Here is an 18,383-nt window from a genome sequence, read left to right as displayed (position 1 = left end):
TCTATGCATACATGACATCAAAAAATGCAGTGGTTAACGGAAATGCTCTGAATCGTAGGACACAGGCTTAAGAAGAAAGACAAATACTGTAGTGGTTGCAGCAGAGACTGCAGCAGAACTATCACAGTATTAATAATAGAAATACAGAAAATAACAACATTAGCAGCACTAATCCTATTATTATTATTATTATTTAAACTATAGGAGCAGTAGTTTTTTAATAGCAGCAGTAGCAGATGTTTAGAGGCATCAGTAGTGATGATAGAAGTATTTGATCTAAGTAGTAGCGCAACTGTAGATACCATCAGCTGCAGTATTATTATTAGTATTAGTCACAGTAGGCCTAATGCAGTAAAGCCATGGATCAGGACGCTTCTTATGATGTTTTATTCAGCAGATAGTTTATATGTGACGTTTCCTTTCTCTCCGTGCATGGACATTAGCATCGGCAAAGAGCCTAAGGCCTTTTAATATGAGGGCCATAATTGATCGATAACTTATTAACAGCTCAGTCCAACCTCGGAGTGTATACAGAGAGAAACGTGTGTGTGCGTGGGGAGGGGGGGGGGTCGATTGGTCGATTTTCTTTTATTGATTGCGATATTTAGCGAATAGATTTTTCTATTTAGAAAAAAATCTATGTTGGCGATAATCTTGAGTGTAAACGCACTGCGCAGATCGGGGTGGTGCGTCTGACAGCCGGGTGGAGTTAGACTGGAGTGAGGAGAGGAGAGAGTTGATGGCCGGGAGGCACCTTCCCTCGGACACACACATACACACACACACACACACCATGGCAACTAAAACACTCTCACCGACCCCTCAATAGGAAAAACAGTCCATTTAGATTCAGCTCAACTGACATTTTACGCACGCACGCACGCACGTAGCCTTACCGAGCCCAAAATAATTATTAATGTAACAGCCGTGGCTCTGCAGGCTTTGATTATTCACCTCTCTGAGTTAAAAAAATACATTAGTTGAGTGCTGCAGGTGACCTTGCGTTGGCCAGACCGATGTAAATCTATATGAGAGAGAGAGAGAGAGAGATCCACCTGCTGAAATATACATCAAAGGGTCCCCCCACCACACACACACACACACACACACACACACACACACACTCTTTGAATTCATGTCCGCACATTGTGAAGAGGCGATCGATTTTTCGGAGGCCGGCGATGATGTGATTATTGACTTCATTATAATGAAGTAATCAGATGATCAATTGGTCGGATCCCTGCTCGTCTTGTAAGGGATAATAGTGGTCAATAAGAGAGCGCGTGTGTTTCTTTTTCCACATCTTTTTCCTCCTGGAGAATAAATCCTTTAATGAAGTATATTTTACATAATGTACGGTCATAAATTGGTGTCTATAACATTCATCTCAGTGCCCCCAAATGACCCATCAGATAAAATAAACACGTCAATTAATGTGCAAAAATAGAAATGGACAAAGAAAGTGGGGTTGTGTGTATGTTTGTGTAGCCTATATGTACGTGTGAGGGGTAGAGTGAGAAAGGGGGTAGAGGGAGAGAGGGGAGGGAAGGGGGTAAAAAAAAAAGGGGGGCTGGGTATCTCTTGTCTGTCTCCCGGACGGAGCGCTTTGCCGTGCCAGAGTGCGTTCAGGCTGCGCGGTGAAGGACAGAAACCACCGGGGTTCCCGAAATAAACTGAGGGGACGCAGACACGCGCGCACACACACGTAGGATACACACAGAGAAAGGCTAAAGAGAGAGAGAGGGAGACAGAGAGAGAGAGATACACACCGGCGGATGGCGAAGCAGAACCGAAGAAAAGACACTACAGCGTAAGAAGAAAAGCGGTATCGCTTCCCCTCATCTTTTCTTGCTTGAGTGGAGAGAAAAGCAGAAGACAGGTGTACTTATTGATATGGATTTATTCCTTTATTTATCCATTGATTTTGCTTTAATTGGTGACCCGCGGTAGAGAAAGAGGGAGAAACCGCGAGGGGAGGAGAGGGAGGAGCGAAAGTCAGACAGGAGGGTCCTGCGTAACCTTACTTTATTATTTGATTATTCCTATATTTTACCAAATATTGGTTTTGCGTGTTATCATTGTGTCGCTTTATGTGCGTGTATTCTTCAGCAGACCAGCCAGCTACTAACCAAATCGTTACGAGAACCAAAAAGAAGCAACTCCAGGACAGTTCCCTGTACCGAGCATTCACCGATTGGACAGTGTTTTGTTTGACACTTTTCATGACAGTGCGGGAGGAGAAATCTGTCTTTTCACAGCCTAAACCAAAGCAAACCCTTCCGAGGACTGAGACGGAGACAGAGAGCCTCTGCGATCTTTACGCACAGCTGTGTGGACACAATACATGGAGTCCAATTGTGTCTGTGTTACATCCAATGGAGAGCAGCTGAGAGAGGAGCACCAACTGTACTAGATTCACATGGGTGCTATGATAACAGATAGCGTCAGCTGTCCAGTCACCTGCAGCCTGTGTTAGCCTTTATGGGTAGCAGCTTTTACATTTTCTCCCCAAAACAGTCGTTGCTGCGCGTCCTGCACGTCGCTGTGCGTGTGTGTTTGTGTGTGTGCCGAGTTGACACCAAGAAGCCGCAAGTAAGAGGACCGTAATATCCGTCTGTATCCCAAAGTCACACAATTCTAAATACAGAGAAATGTGAATTTGCTGAGACACGGACTACTCGATCCACGGAAGAAAAAGTCTCTTTCCTTCCCTTTTTCAAACCATCCAAGCGTCTCGGCAACCGGCTCTCCACAAACCTGGAAACGCATACGAAGAAAGGCCAAAGAACGACAGAAGCACGACGGATAAGAAAAGAAGAAAACTGAGACTAAAATAAAAAAACAAAACAAAAACAACGACCCCCAGGTCGACAGAGGACCATGTTTGTCCCCCTGCCGGTCCCCTTCGTCTTTCAGAGAACAGCGTCCGACTTCAGCGCCTGGAGACTCAAGTCCTCGCTGGCTCCGCGGTCCAGCCCCGGTAAGACTCTTTTCTACTTGTCCTTTATATCTTGTATATATATTGTGCACCTACACAAAGAATAAATCCCGGTTATAACCATGAGCCTAATCTCCTTTTATATCTAACCCGGTAGAATTAGCTATAATTAACATTCCATTTTCTTATCTCTGTTTCATCTCAAACTTAACTAAAGGTCCATTCAACTTTTATGCACAAAAAATAGATACATATATGGTTACATGTGCATCATTTGAATCATCTCTCTTTTACTTAATATGACACAACATACAACTCACAAGAATTTTCCATATGTAAAAGTTATTTTCGAGCTGCAAGATATGCACACAAACCTTAATGTCTTAGAGAGTTTTCAATGTCATTTCTTGATGTTGAGATTGTTTCATTTACGCATGTGGATTTCAAACCAACTTGTCTCCTGAATTGAAAATGATTTTCTTGTAATTTGATGTATCTGCTTTGCTGAAAATTGCACAAGTCATTTAAGTTAAGTTAAATTATCTGAGGAATTAGATGATATATGATGAAATATCTCAGCCCGATTTTAGTTTTTCCATTACAATCTTTCCCCTGTATCTCCACTAATAGAAATAAACTGAATGTGTCACTATCAAGGCAGAGAGTTTAATTAAAATACTTACTTGCACATGAATCCAAACTGTAACACACACCCACACCCAAAATCGAATGCATGAATATTTGGCTCATTAGCATCCATCAGTCTCACAGAGGCGCCACTCTCTCTCCTCGTCTTGTCCTTTCATTCATGGCAATCCATCCATCTCAACCTCCATCCCATCTGCCTCCTCGCTCCGCTCCTCTCCGCTCCTCTCCTCTCCTCTCCTGCAGTCTTTCTCGGCCAGCTTAGGCTGGAATATTCATGGTCATCTATCGATCAGAAGGTATTGATCTCTGACTTGGGCCGCGTTGGGAAAAGGAGTACACTCAAAGTTGGCTCAGGGAGAAAGTTTGGTTTCACTGGACGATGATGTGATAAGATAGAAAAAGGAACCAAGTGACATTTTCCAAATGGAAATTCAAATATAAAGTTAACATATTTGTCGCTAAAGATATTTTGAACCTTACTTTTATTATGTAGTAAAGTGAATGTATAATTGTTCTATCACTACAGGTACTTGCAGCTGGTTTGCTAATCAATACTCACCTACTTTACAGGCCGTGTCATGGCTTTATGCTGTACTTTAATACCGTAGGATCACTCTAATACTGCTTTTGTGACTTGCAGTGTGATCAATAAGAGCAGTGCTCTCTGTTATTATGTTACTATGATGTTCCTATAATATTCCTGAAGGGCTGCATCACTTATATTTGCTCAGCATATGATTCTTTTACTTCACAGTAGTTCCTGCAGTGATGAGTTTATAAAAAATGTAAGGTGAACTGTAGCAACAAACAAAATATTGGAAAGGAGTTCAATGTAAATGTTTTCTTCTTTTAACATATTCTATTGTGTTTATCTTTAAAGGGTTAGAGGTCACATAGCTTTCAATTCACCTGCTTTATTTTTTCTCTTCACCTGTTGGACTTTTGAAACTTGGTGAGTGTGACTTGTTGGTCACTGTTCCGACATATGCGTGTCAACATGTTGGAGTGGAGGTGCTCAGAGGGTGACAATGCCAGTGGCTCCCCCTGTCTCCATCCGCCCTTAATCCACCCAGGCGGAAATTTCAAATGACAGATGGGGGAGGGGGGGGGTAGGTGTGTATGTTGAGCCGTGCCGAGCCTTGCAGGGGTAGTTCAGGCTATCACCTTAAGTAGATGTCAGAAGGAGAAGAAACTGTTTAGGTTTTAAATGAGAGCTGCTTCTGGCCTCTTGACAGGTGACACATAACCACTGGCTTCTGTGTTTTGGGGGGAGGGTTCAATTTCTCTGCTGGCCCTTTAAGAAATTAAAGCGAGAATGGAGATGAGAGAATAAGGAGAAGAGGTGGAGGCTGGGTCCGAGGGGGTGAATGAATGATTGAACGAGGAACAGAATGAGCAAGTGCATAAATGAATAATAAATGAGTGAGAAGGTGAAAGTATCAGTTAGCGAATTAACAGGTGAAAGAATCACTGCATTGATGGATCAAAGCAATGAAAGAAACCAAGTGAGCGAGAGAGTGAAGAAATTATACAGTGATTGGACGGATGAAACGCTTAACCACATTCATGGTTGGGTGAAAGAATCAATCACTAAAACAGTATGAACAGTAGAACAAATGAATAATTATGGAGGAATAAATAAATAAAAGTATTTATATGAGTAGAACAAGTGGAATGTGTGAGTGAGCAAGCAAATCCCCTTGTGTGTAACTTGAGAACAGAAGAGTCAAAGTGTCTACGAGAGGCTTTTTTTATTTAAACATGTTGATAATCAGCAAATACACATGAGAGAAATACACTTTGTAGGAGAGCAAAGGCCAACAAGCATCCCTCGTTTCCACGTCTGTTTTTTCCGTATTTTTTCTCCATCTTTCATCCTCAATCTCTGGAGAAAACGAAACTCCGAATCCCCTGTTTCTCATTCTCTCTCCCATTTCTGTGAAGTATTCGCTTGACACGAAAGCCTTTTCAGTAAAATGCAAACTCTCGTCTCTCTCTCTCTTTCTCTTTCTCTCTCTTTCCCTTTCTCTCTCGTTCCCAATGGACAGGGAGGTTGTTGAATTGGATTTGCCTGGTGTGGTTTGGCCGGGCCCCATAAGCCACTTTAGCTAAGTCTGTTACCCACAATTCTCTGTCTCTCTCTCTGATCTGCGCCTTTGACCAAGGTGTGCATCTGTACGATTGCCTGCACCTGTGTGTGTGGGTGTGTGTGTGTGTGTGTGTGTGTGAGCAAAGACAGGATTGTCAAAAGTCTAAGATGAGGTGAGTGAGCTTCAGTGGAGAAGGAGAGAGAGACAGGTCCTAAACAGCAGACGCTAGCAAACAGTGGTTCTACAGTGGATCTAAAGTGAGGGCTTATGGGGTTTTTTGTCAGCTCGACTCTTTAACACTACGGTGTTGAGACTGCTGGCCTCAGCTCAGCTGGGCCATAGGACACATCACCACAGCAAAACGCTTTTAAAACAGTCACTGGATTGAATTTGTTATCGGAGAATGAAGATGTTTTCTTTGCCCGTTTTTCATGTAATTGCCCAGTCATATATTTTTGGAAAGAAATTGTTCACTTGAAGACCGTAAACTGTCTCGGACTGTCACCTGCCATTAAGTCAACGGGTTGGGTCTCTTTAATAACTGCTAACGCTAAAGGAAATCCATTAGTCTGAGTTTAAGGGTTTTAGTGTCTGTATGACAATTTAAAATTCTGTTTTAGAAGCTCCCTCTATTAATGGAAATATTATTACTGTGTATGGAAATGGAACTATGTTTAACCATAGTAAATATCTGCATGTGCTGGAATTTGAAAATAAATCAAAATTGTATAAATATGGACACATCCACCGGTATTGAACCAACTGACAATACTGCTATATGACTGCAAAGATAATTACAGTCAGTGGATCCTTGAACTAAGTAAGTATGCAGACAAACTCAATGCATATGGTGAGTCGATGCCTTTTACTACATTAAGGTACTCCATCTTATTTGCTTAGTTTTCAGCAGATTTTTGGGGGGAATTAAAACATCATACCTCCCAAAGCAATCACTTTGGAGGTTTTAATTTCTCACCATGTGCAGAGTAATCAGTTTCAATACTGAACAAGAGTGGACAGCGGTGGTGAAAATGAACCCAGACATCTCACCTGTGTCTACTGTGGTCATAAACAGCAGGAAGGAGAAAAGGCCGGAGAGGAGATACCACATCCTTTGTCCTAAAGTTTAGCTCCTCATTGAATTCCCACGTTTGCTGGTAATTAATACATGTGGTGTCTCTACACAGATTAGCTCTTTAATTCATTACGAGGATCAGATCTTTGCCAAAAAAAACTCCAAAAGCTTAGCGTTTTTGCTGCTCAGAGATCTGACCAGACAGCCTCCTCTGCTGTGTGGTTTTCAGAGGGGAGGCAGGGCAAAGAGGGACCTGTAGCTGCGGCTGCTCTGTCCCTGCTCTGCACCACAACAAAGGAAATCTAAATGCTCTTTTATTTTATGTACACTGCTGTAAAATCCTCCAGGGCCACTAAGGCCCATATAAAACTGAGAGCTGTCAAATTCACAGAGAGAAGGCACATGTCTGAATTGAGAGGGATGGTTTATTTATGTTGGCTACTCTGGGAGGCTTCTTATCCGAGCTGTAGTTATCCAGTCCAGTGTTGATTAAATTCTCTGGTCCAACCTCTTCTGTTCTACTATCTGCTTTTCTAGTTAGTTTATGTCTTTATACAGTAGTAAACCATACAAGTGATGGAAAGTCATGATAATACACAATCAAACAAAAAGCTCTTTAAAAAAAAGTTATGAAGGTGGTATTAAAAATACAACAAAGAAAACAGACAGAAAAACCTTATGGCGGTTAAATCCAAATTACCACAGCAGCAACCTTCTGGAAGGTACTGAAACAATAAGGCAATGTGGCAATAGTGTGTGCTATTCTATTCTAGCTTATCCTATTGTTTAATAACCGTGCAGACAAACTTTTATTGCAGAGTTCAAAGCACAAACCTCCTGCACACACACACACACACACACACACAAAGAGCTCCGTGCTGCTCGATAACTACCTACTCTCCCACCCAGGATCTTCACCTCGTGGTGCCCAGGAGGGGGTTATGTTGTCTGGGCCACACCAAACTGGGCCTGGGCAAAGGCCCCTTTGTCTGGATTAATTGGCTGTATGTTTGTGAGTCCATGTATTTGTGTGCAAAAGTGTGTATGTAATTATTTGTGTTTGTGCAGAGAGGAAGGCAGAGAAGTGGTTCAGGTTGGAGCAGTATTTCTTGTAGAGGTACATAGTATCAGTGTGTCTTTCAGTTTGTTTGGGTATATGAGCATATGTTGGATAGTATATGTGTATGAGCAGGAATTTGGACTATGTTTGTGTACAGTTGCATAGTGTGTGTGTGTGTGTGTGTGTGTGTGTGTGTGTGTGTTTGTGTGTTTGTGTGTGAGTGAGAGAAACAGGAAGTCAGGTAGACGATTCAATAATTGCGCCGTGAGGTCAGTTATGGATCTGTCCGGCATGTGTGGTTTATCTGGAAACCGCAAGCTCACGGCTGCCCATTGTGCAAGCGGTTTTAACCTTCTACCACTATTGATTAGCCAGCATTGACTACTCTCCCGCCACCCCATTTGTGTGCGTGTGTGTTGACCGTTGATATGTGTGCATATATTTGTGGTTCTAACGTAAGTGTGTGGATGGACTGGGTGTGTGTGTTGACATGAACAATTGCCTTGAATGTGTAGGAATGCAAGAATGTGTGTGCATGTGAGGACACCTGCTTCTGTGTGTGTGTGTGTCTGTGTGTGTGTGTGTGTGTGTATGGATCAGATTTTAAAAGGGGCAGCGTTGTTGGTGAGTCCCGGTGCTAACGTGATTGCGAATGACAAAGCGTCCAGGCGGGTTTGTTAGCTCCATAATGGGGAATCAATAGACACAACACAGATGTCAATACAACATGCTTTATTGCGTTAAGCCGCCTCACCCCCCACCCACTGCTCTGGACACACACTCAGACACACAAACATGCACGCACATACACACACACAAACTATCTGAGGATGTGTCATATCTAAAAACACATGCATGCAGATATATAGTATATTATAGTTGAGTATTTAAACATTCACACACACGCATAAACATGCTCACTGACTGGCATCGCTGTCAAACCAGTTTGTACAATACGCTACCTTCAGATGCACATATGCACACTTTTTTCATACAGTATGTAAAGTCCTGAAAAGTCACTGGAAAAGCTGTCAGTGTCATCATGCTTTTAGCAAACATTACTGTGTTACTTTATGTGAACGACACTTACACATCAAATTAAATCAGGCAGGTCATCTTTTTTTCTTGCATTTGTCCTGAAGATTGAACTTACAGTATGTTTGCTGAAGTCCAAAATGCATTACTTTCTGTGTATCCGCAGGTTGTTCTTGCCAAAAACCTACCACACACATCACCTCAGTTACTATAGATAAACGGGAGCAAAATAGTCATACATTTTATCCACCTCCATACACATACATGAACTGTACATTATCTTCACACATGCACAAACCTGTGAATTTTGCAGGGAAAACACACACATGCAGACCCCTTTTGTCTTTGTTACACATAGATGATAAAAGTCATTTCATATCATGGAGACTACCTGCTGTGCGGATATCAAATAAAAATCCCCGCACAAGCAAATATGGTCATCTGAACTCTGCTTCCCCTGTGCTGCTGTCCGTATGTCGGTCCACCCAACCAGGTCAAACAGTCATTGTTACCGTGGAAACATTCATAGGCCATTAAACATATATAGGAGGAAAGGAATCTGGGTAAACACTGTCCTCATCCAAACACACACACACACACATGCACCGTCCATTGGACAGTCATCTTCGTCTTGTGCTCTTGATGTTCACAAAGACCATTAAGGGCTAAATTGGCTGTACTCAGGCTATATTTGACTCCCCCCGTGTGTCTCGCTCTCTTTGGGTTTGTAATCGCCAATCATATGTAAGTGTGTGTGTTACTGTGCGTTTGTGGCCATTTATGAGTACATTTATGGTATTTATGTGCGCGTAAACAGGAGTAGTAGTGTACTTTCTGAGTACTTGTGTGTGTGTGTGTGTGTGTGTGTGTGTGTGTGTGTGTGTGTGTGTAAATTTGTGTTTCCCTGATGGCCTGATGACTCATCTTAGTATTTGTGTGTGTGTGTGTATATACAGGCCAGTGTCCATTTTACACCCCTGCTAAATAATGAATCGGGGGCACAGCAGGGGACCTTTTTTGGTTTAACACCAATGTGCACCCCTAATCGAATGCACTCAGTGTGTACACCCCCTTTGTCCAACAAGGTGTCCGTCGATTGGCTTTCTCCTCAGCGCACATAAATGCCATAAAGCACCCCGTGCCTATTCATTCGTCTCATAGCTCACATTCCTTCTCTTTACCCTCTCCATCCCTCCTTTCACTCCCTCCATAACTATAATTTCCTACCTCGGCCTAGCGTGTTACTGGGTGTTCAGCTGTAAGAAGGGAAGGTAGAAAGAAAAGACCATAATAGTGCTGACACTCCAGGCATATGGCCAAGAACAAGTGCCGACAAAGGCCGACTGTGGCGTCGCCTCATGTCCCAATCACGTCGCCTTTGTCTTGGCCAAAACATTGCAATTGAACACACCGCAAAGACTACAGTCGATGACAAACTAGCGCGTACGATCTGCTCCATGCCAGCTGCCAGCGGTAATCTTTTGGTCATTCAAAAAGAGAAACGTATATACAAACTGTTGCTATGATACCTACCACAAAAGCATTTGCCCAAATCAGCAGCGGCAGAACAGAGCCTACAGTCCCTCTGCCTTACTCTCCGCCGGGATGACAGTGGACATTGGAAGATGGCTAACCAGATTGTTCATCTGCCGGCTGTCATCCATTCTCTCGGGCAAATAAATCTCCCTGTGGTGGGGAGAGGAGGGACCGAACAGCTCTCTGCGGCTCTTGGCTAGTTAACTAGCATGCTAATTCCACCCAAGATCTGACTTATGGGGAAATGTATCCCTGAGACCTGTGTTGAAGCACAATTTTTCCTGTGCTTCATTTGTTAAGATATAGGCCAGATGCAAATAATCTTTTGGATAACATAATAAATACTTAAATAATAAGTTTGAAAGAACATAGTAATGCTATGGCCTGTGTGTTTTCGTGGGTGTGTAGAAGGTAGTACTGTAGTTCTGCACATGTGTGTGATCTCCAGCAGGTATGTGTGCTTCTCTGTTTGCTAATGTCCATCACTGCCAGCTGCTGGTGTGTGTAATACAGAAGTGTATCCTTTGTGCCAACCTGAAGGCAGTGATCGTGTTCCCCTGCTTGCATGAATAGAGAGAACAGGGCTTAGGAAAGGCTCCTGTCCTCCTTCACAGGTCCCTGACATAAGGAAGCCAGTGTGTGATCTCACACAAAACCTTTCTATGGAAGTGTGCGTAAGCTCGTCTTGATGCACGCTTCTGCCGTCTCAAAGCTGTCTGACTTTTTTTATAGAGATTAAAAGGACAAGGCTGTGGATAAGCAGAACTGTGTGTGTTTCTGAATGTGTGTGTGTTCCTGTGCCTGAGCACACTTTCCTCTCTGAGTGTTTGCATGTTTATGGGCGCCACTGTAATGTAATCTCGCCGTTTGCAGCGCCGCAGGGACGTTTTATGCTCACCAACATAGTTTGTATTGAATAAACCACACACAGAGAGCCAACGCGTGTCCTTTGTGCGTTCCTTTTGCATGTCTGCCACTGTGTGTGTGTGTGTGTGTGTTCCTAAACAATATGAATCCCTGCAGCCAACAATGCACTCCTTTCCTCCGCTGATACATTTAGCTAATAAAGTCGAATGACAAAAGTGGGGTTAGTTAGATTGGTTTCCACCTCTTTTGTCTCCTCTCTCCACCAGTCTATCCCCTTGGCTGGTGGTCAACCCTGTTTGGGGGGGAGAGAGGAGATTTAGACCCCCAATTTAATTTAGCGGACAGGGGTTATGGTAATGATTGTGGAGAAGAGAAAGGGTGTGTGTGAGGAGAGGGGAGAATGAATAGAGGGGAGGGGTTGGGGTCCCCATTTACCTCAGGAACACCACGTGTCTCTTCCCCCCCAACCCCTCCTACACAGCTTCTTATTGAGGTACCAGCGGTATCTATGGAGGGTTTTAAGTGAAAAACGTAATATCATGCAGGATGGCAGGGGGCGGGGGGCTGTATGTATGCACAGAGACAGAAGTAAAGTGACAACAATAGAGGATGGAGAGGGAACGAGGGGGGGGGGGGGGGGGGGGGGGGGGGGGGGGGGGGGGGGTTGGACAGGCGCTGGGTCTGGCCCTTTTTAATAAATCTGAGTGCTCTGGTTAGTGCTTCAATCTGCTGTACTCAACTAACCCCCTACCCACATTACACACACACACACACACACACACACACACATACACACACTTTCAAATACATACATGCACTTACTCTCTGTGACAAATTTTCACCCACATATGCTGTTGCCAGACTCCAAGCTCAAGGGCTTTTAGAAGGTGTTTTCGGCAGACTCTACAGCTGATGCTGCTCCTAATTGTACTGTCCACCAGATGTGGGCACAAAAGTCTGAAACACTCAAGTGCTTGGAGTTTTAATATTCATTTGGATTTCTTTTCTTTTTCTTGTTTTGAACTTTTGCTTTGCCAATGTCAACTGCCTTGACTGTCAGCGTACGACTGAAAGGTACAAAGTGGGATGTGCAATTTCAACAAGCATAAAAACAGACTAAGAGCAATGCTAGACTGAGTTATTCACCACAAGTACTTGTCTGATGGTGATTGGCTGTATGTACTGCATCTAATGTATCTGTGAATCCAGTTTGAGTGCCTGGTGACTTAAAGCAACAACAAAAAATCACGCAAACACGGAAAATGAGCGGCTGGGTACCTTGCATTATTGGGTCAATTTTTTTGTTTGGTGTAATTTTCTTATTTGTATTAGACAACAGGCCCAATACAGATGGTACGGTGTCACTTTGAGACATCTTCAGCAGCTACAGTGGAGCCTAATTGCAGAAAGTGTTTTACCTGTCTAAAACATCAACAGTGAGAACATCAGGTTTTGGGCTCAAATGGAAAGAGCAAAGACCTCTTCGTGCACCCACCATTTTGTACCAATGTGTAACAATCATACAGAGTGAAGCTACTGCAGAGTAGTCATCAATAAGACATGGTGGGTCTTTTTGCATAAGGGGTTCAAATCCCTCTGGACTGGAAACGTTGTTGTTTTCACTATTGTCGTTTATGTGACACATAAAACTTCAGGCTCTTTCTCTGGGTTCTGGAAAACAGCAATCTGAGAAATGTAGGAAGAAATCGCAAATCTGGTTAGGGAAAGTAGGCACATTACACCACTTCATCATATAATAACTCCCGAAACGCTCTAAACATCTCAGTTCATTGATATTTAACAACGTATGAGTATGAGAGAGAATTACTTAAAATCAAGTGCATCTAACGTAGCTCACATTTACAACTTCATTTGCATGTCAGATATCGGTTAAACCATTATTTATGGAATGCTTTCTAGTACCTACACTCATACATATTTAACTATACATCAAAACATAACAAACATATTGGCTGTTTAGTTAGGACGGTTACCTAGCAACAAAAAGGTTAGTGCTTGAACGTGGGCTGCTGACATATTCATACTTAAACCTGCTAAACTGCTTATGAACTGGAAAACCTCGCCACTATGAGACACCGTATGTCGGCCAAGAAAATTGTTGTTGAGGAACAGAAAAAGCAGGAAAATTATTGACAGGAGTGAGAGGTATATCAAAAACAAACAATGCATTTCTGATTAAGTTTTGCTTTAATTAAAATTAAAATAGCGCATATTAATAGGGGTTTTATCTCAGATATGTAATAAAATGCATTATTTTTTATTTTAGCCTCTCTACATGATTGAAAGTACCTTAGTCGCCCTGTGAAGTTGTGATGTATCCCCCCTCAGATTTACACAGGCCAGACGTACTCAAAGCAGTTTTGAACACATAATCGTCTTCACACTCCGTGGCTCCAATCTCTCCCACATACAGTACACACGTTTACTACATCAGATAAAGGAGCGGGAAAAAAACTCTTTTTTTTCCTTTAGCCTTTTTTCTCTCCTTCCCAGCTCTCCTTCTTATCACTGCCCCCCTCCTCTCTTCTTTTTTATCCTCTTTTATTATCCTCTGCTTCCTTCAGCAGAAGAGTGCTCAGTGCAGAAATGAAATTAATCAGTTGTACGACACCCCTCCTTTCTCCTCTTTTCTCTCTTCCTCCTTGCTCTCCCTCCTCCTCCCACATCTCAATCTCATTCTCTCTTTGCTTTGTGAGGAGGATTGGACTCATCACTTTAACCTCTTCATATTGGATATGAATCTGTTAGCCTGCCTGCCCCTCTCTCTAACACTCCCTACCTCAATCTACATACCACACACACACACACACACACACAGGTCTTGTCTCAGTTATTTTAGGCACATTACACACACACACACACACACACTGTGGTGAACATAAGCACCCACGGACACCATGCTCACACACTCTTCATTCCACACAGGTATCTAAACAAATCTTTCGACAAATCCCAATCCACACACACACACACCCACACACACACACCCACACACACACACACACACACACACACACACACACACACACACACACACACATGTTGACATCTCCGACAAACCGTCCTCCGGCGGGTTTCTCCCCAGTCCTTCAATCAAAGCCATTGATATGAATCTGGGCTGTTTTCTCCATGCTGGCAGCAGCAGCAATATAGCAGCTGTACTTTTTAGCAGCAACACATCTTTCATCAGGGCCTGTGCCTGGAAAATAGCTGTTTACAGCCACCCCAACCCCCCTTTTGTTCCTGCCACTTCTACATAGAGACAGGCGATATTGCCGGATTTTAGATTTGGCCTTGGCTGAACCACACTGCCTCATTAGTGGGGATATCGAATGAATGAGAGAGGCTTCATAGTTCATATAAAAAAGGAAGGCAGGGAGGCAGAAATGGGGGAAGAGGGAGAGAAATGGGAGAGTGAGCGAGGTTCTCCTTAATGGTTTCCCCTCGGGGTTTTAGCAGCCGTGCGAGCTGGTGCAGCCACATACAGTCATAGCAGCAAATGGGACAGGTGAAGATCCTCCTCCTCCGCTGTAAAGAGTGGTATGAATATGGTAAATCCGCTGTCCGTTTGGTGGCATGATTCTCTCCCAGAAAATGGCCCTGTGTCTGCGTCCCTCGGGGGTATAAGCTAAGGAGATTCTGCATTTAGGCCCGGCACTCACTCCCTTTCTGTTCTCTGGGGGTTTAAAAGGGCCCCGGCCTGCTCCAATCCTCCTATCTATCTCACCACAGCAGCAGCAGTGATAGGACACAACACAGCAGCTTAGCTCAAACATGGTGGCTGGAGCTACACAACTATCGCTATCTGGATGCATGGCTTTTACACTCTCTCACACACACACACACACACACACACACACGCACACACACATACAGATGCAGAGCCTCTATCCATGTCAATGTCTTGCTGACTGAGTGAGGTACATTTAGCTAGTGTTCGCCTGAGGCAGCGAGGGATCACCGATGACCATCCCCATGTTCTATTACACACACACACACACACACACACACACTCTCTTGTCGTGGTCGGAGAACATGGTTGGATGGCAGTTCACTCAGTCTGTCAGTCATCCATTACTGGAGAAGACAAAGCATTCAGCTTATTTGCACCTAGTTGGCCTCCACAGTAGGGTATTTCTGACTCAGTACTTCAGCGTCAATAATGTGACTCACTTATGGGTGGGATTATTAGCTCTTTAACACTGTAATTAATCTGAACTAGATGGTACGACACGATCTGAAAGGATTTGTAACGTGAGTTTTGTGGCCAAACATCACGTGGGTTGAGCTAAATGCAGCCTTTTAAGAGGCAACATTTGAGATGCATTGATCACAATAACCACACTCCCAGAAGATATAAAGTCATTACATCAAGCTTTCTCCATTAAATTGATATATTTCCTCATTCTACTTAGTGGGTGATTACGTTTCTCATGCAATATACATCCAATGTGTAAATCGTAATCACCTAGGCTTGTAAAATCAAACATTTATTGGGGTCAGGCTGCAGCATGATAGAAATTTGGTACCTTGCCCAAGGACACGTGACCCGTAGATCGAATCAATCCTGTGAACTCTGAGTAGAGACATGATTTTTTCTAATCAGCTGACGGGAACCGAAACCTACAGGCTAAGACAAGTATGATTTTGTTTTTGTTTTATTCCAAACATCACATTTGTAGCGTGAATTAGCTTGGTCTTTTGGAAACTTAAAATAGATACAGATTCATCTTGAGGTTTCTGTGATTTTTGGTGATTTATTTAACCACAAAGCTTTTTAATAGGATACATTTATTTAATAGGATAATGAGCTTCAAATACTGTACTGAGGAGCCTGTTAATGATTTTGTCTATTTCGACATAACCAATGATCACTGAGTAAAGTGCTCCCTGTGCTCATTGCAGCAGTGTGCACAAATGTTAGCATTTGAATTTAGACGTGATCAAATATTGATGCAAATGTCCTCAATGTGCTCATTCATGTGAGTTGAGGCCCAAGTGTGTGTTTGTGTGTGTGGGTTTTCAGATTGAATGGATTTAAGTGTGTGTGGTGTCCGTTGGTCGGAGTGTGTGTGTCCGAATGTTTTTTGTCCCTCAGCTGTGGCACATGTGAGCCTCGGTGTGTTTGCATAGTGCATCTGCCTGCCTCAGTGCGTGTGTGTGTGTTCATTTCCCAGCCCCCTACTCGCCCCTCCTTCCTCCTGGTGGGGGGGCAGCAGGGGTCCGAGCGCTCGGCACCCCGTGTCATCCAGAACCCCCTCCCCATCTCCTTTGTCTGCTCTTCAGTTAGGGAGCGGTCTGTGCAGGACCCTGGGATGCGGGGGGTTGACCTTTACCCTCAACCCCCTAACCCCACGCCTCCCCTCTCCATTTGCCCAAGTGATTCATATGCAAGCGGCCCGTCACTGGCCTATTCTTTTCTTTCATCTGTCCACGCCTGGCCAGGCTGTTGTGTCACGTCTCAAGTTCAAGTCCCGGGACAGGCCAGGCCATCCAGGGCCAGGCCAGGCCACAACAGACCAGACCTGGCAGGCTGCTGGGAACGGGGGAGGGTGGGGAACCAGTGTTTGGCATGCTCATTTTTTATTGGGGGTCAGAGAGAGATGGTGGGCCGGTGTTTTGGGGATGGGCTGGGGTCACACTCTGGGATGAGCTTCCCTATGACAAACATGTCAGTTTATGGCTGGTGATTTAATCTGCTATTAGGCTGGAAGTCTTATTACTCAGAACATGTGAAATTTATTTGGTAATTAAAGGTGGTTATGAGACTTTCCAGGAACTTTAAAAGTGTATTAGGTACACTTTGCTTAATAATGCAATAAATTTCTATTTTATGAAAATGCTGTTTTAAAGAGGTTCAACTGTATGATCATTTTGGAGCATGTAGTGCAGTTGAATTGTGTTGCGTTACGCTAACAGACGTTTCAACTATTTTGTCCATTCCATTTATATCCATGAGGTTAACTTAAATAAGACAAACAGTATAATCCATACAAAAACCATTTGATCTATTTTTTACGAGTAGTATTTACTCTAGGTAGGATGATGATGGACAGTCATTCGTCATTGTAGCATTTCACCTTTTAAAGTCATTTCATTTTTGTCAGGCTCCATTGTAGCCTTCACTGAGGGGCCTGCTTGGGGGTTGGTACCGCGGTCTCGGGGTCAGGGTCAAGGTGGGTGGGGCCCGGGTCAGCCAGCCAGACGGACGCACAGACGGTGGACTTGACATTGAGTGGATGAGTGGATTAAAAGGATTGGGAGGCTCCTTGTGTTTAAGTGTATTGTCAGTGAGGAAAGCTGGAAAGTGATGGTTTTGGTCGGTAAGGGTTGTATAAGTTTGTGTTTTGCGGAGGATTTGTGATTTAGGCATTTGTATTCATGTGTGTTATAAGGGTTCTAGTCAGTATGTTTCTTAACCACTGTCCTTCAATTTGTACATGCGTCAGTGAATGAATGCAGTGAATGAACCATCTACTGACAATAAACTGAAAAAACCCTCCATTGTCCCAGTGCAGCACTGTTAGCCTCAGTGCAAAATAATACAAAACAATCTTACCATTGTACTCTACACATTCCACACATATTAATCTTAGATAACACACATATGTTGTGTTTTGTGTAGCTGTTTTTTTTCTTCTTAAAAAAGCTAAGCAACATTCCTAACATTCCCAAGGATACGTTAAGTGTGAAACCAATTTGTTTAGGCATGTGACATTTAACCCACTGCTTGTGTTTGGGGCATTCTTGCTGTTAATGGGCAGGAGTTTGTTTTGAAAGCCTCCCAATTGACAACTGATTGAGCTGGCCTGAAGGTTATCCAGGAAATGGAGAATGACTTCTGCCCTCTAAGCCAAAGCTAGCCAGCTATTAATGGTTGTTCTGAGATGTATGTAGTCACTGCAATGACTGTTTCATTGTTCACATGAGCCTATTGTGTATGCGAGGCTACTACGTCTGGGATGGTAACTTTAGCTTACACAGACAACAGAATTCTTTTATTTTATGGCATAGAATTAAACCTGTTCTTGTCTCTTTTTGTGTGGGTATGTGTGTGTGTGTCTGTCTGTTCTCACATATTTGGATAAATATATAACTTGAGGTGTCATTTGC

General features: G+C 43.3%; 1 protein-coding gene across 2 annotated transcripts in view; it reads left to right on the top strand.

Moving 5' to 3' along the window:
• LOC117956668 (POU domain, class 2, transcription factor 2) overlaps positions 1-18,383 on the top strand; it is a 67,742-nt gene that overhangs the window by 8,353 nt on the left and 41,006 nt on the right. Inside the window, exon 1 of one of the 2 annotated variants that reach the window (XM_034891862.1) lies at positions 1,638-2,980. The exons of the other annotated variant lie outside the window; for it this stretch is intronic. Coding sequence (XP_034747753.1) covers positions 2,881-2,980 — 100 coding nt within the window. The 5' untranslated portion in view covers positions 1,638-2,880. Of the gene's footprint in view, positions 1-1,637; positions 2,981-18,383 lie in introns of those variants that run through there. 2 annotated transcript variants of the gene reach the window in all.

This window comes from Etheostoma cragini, chromosome 14 (assembly GCF_013103735.1).
Source record: "Etheostoma cragini isolate CJK2018 chromosome 14, CSU_Ecrag_1.0, whole genome shotgun sequence".
NCBI lineage: Eukaryota > Metazoa > Chordata > Actinopteri > Perciformes > Percidae > Etheostoma > Etheostoma cragini.
The sequence above is the reverse complement of the archived record's forward strand: the minus strand, read 5'-3'. Positions and strand labels throughout refer to the sequence as shown.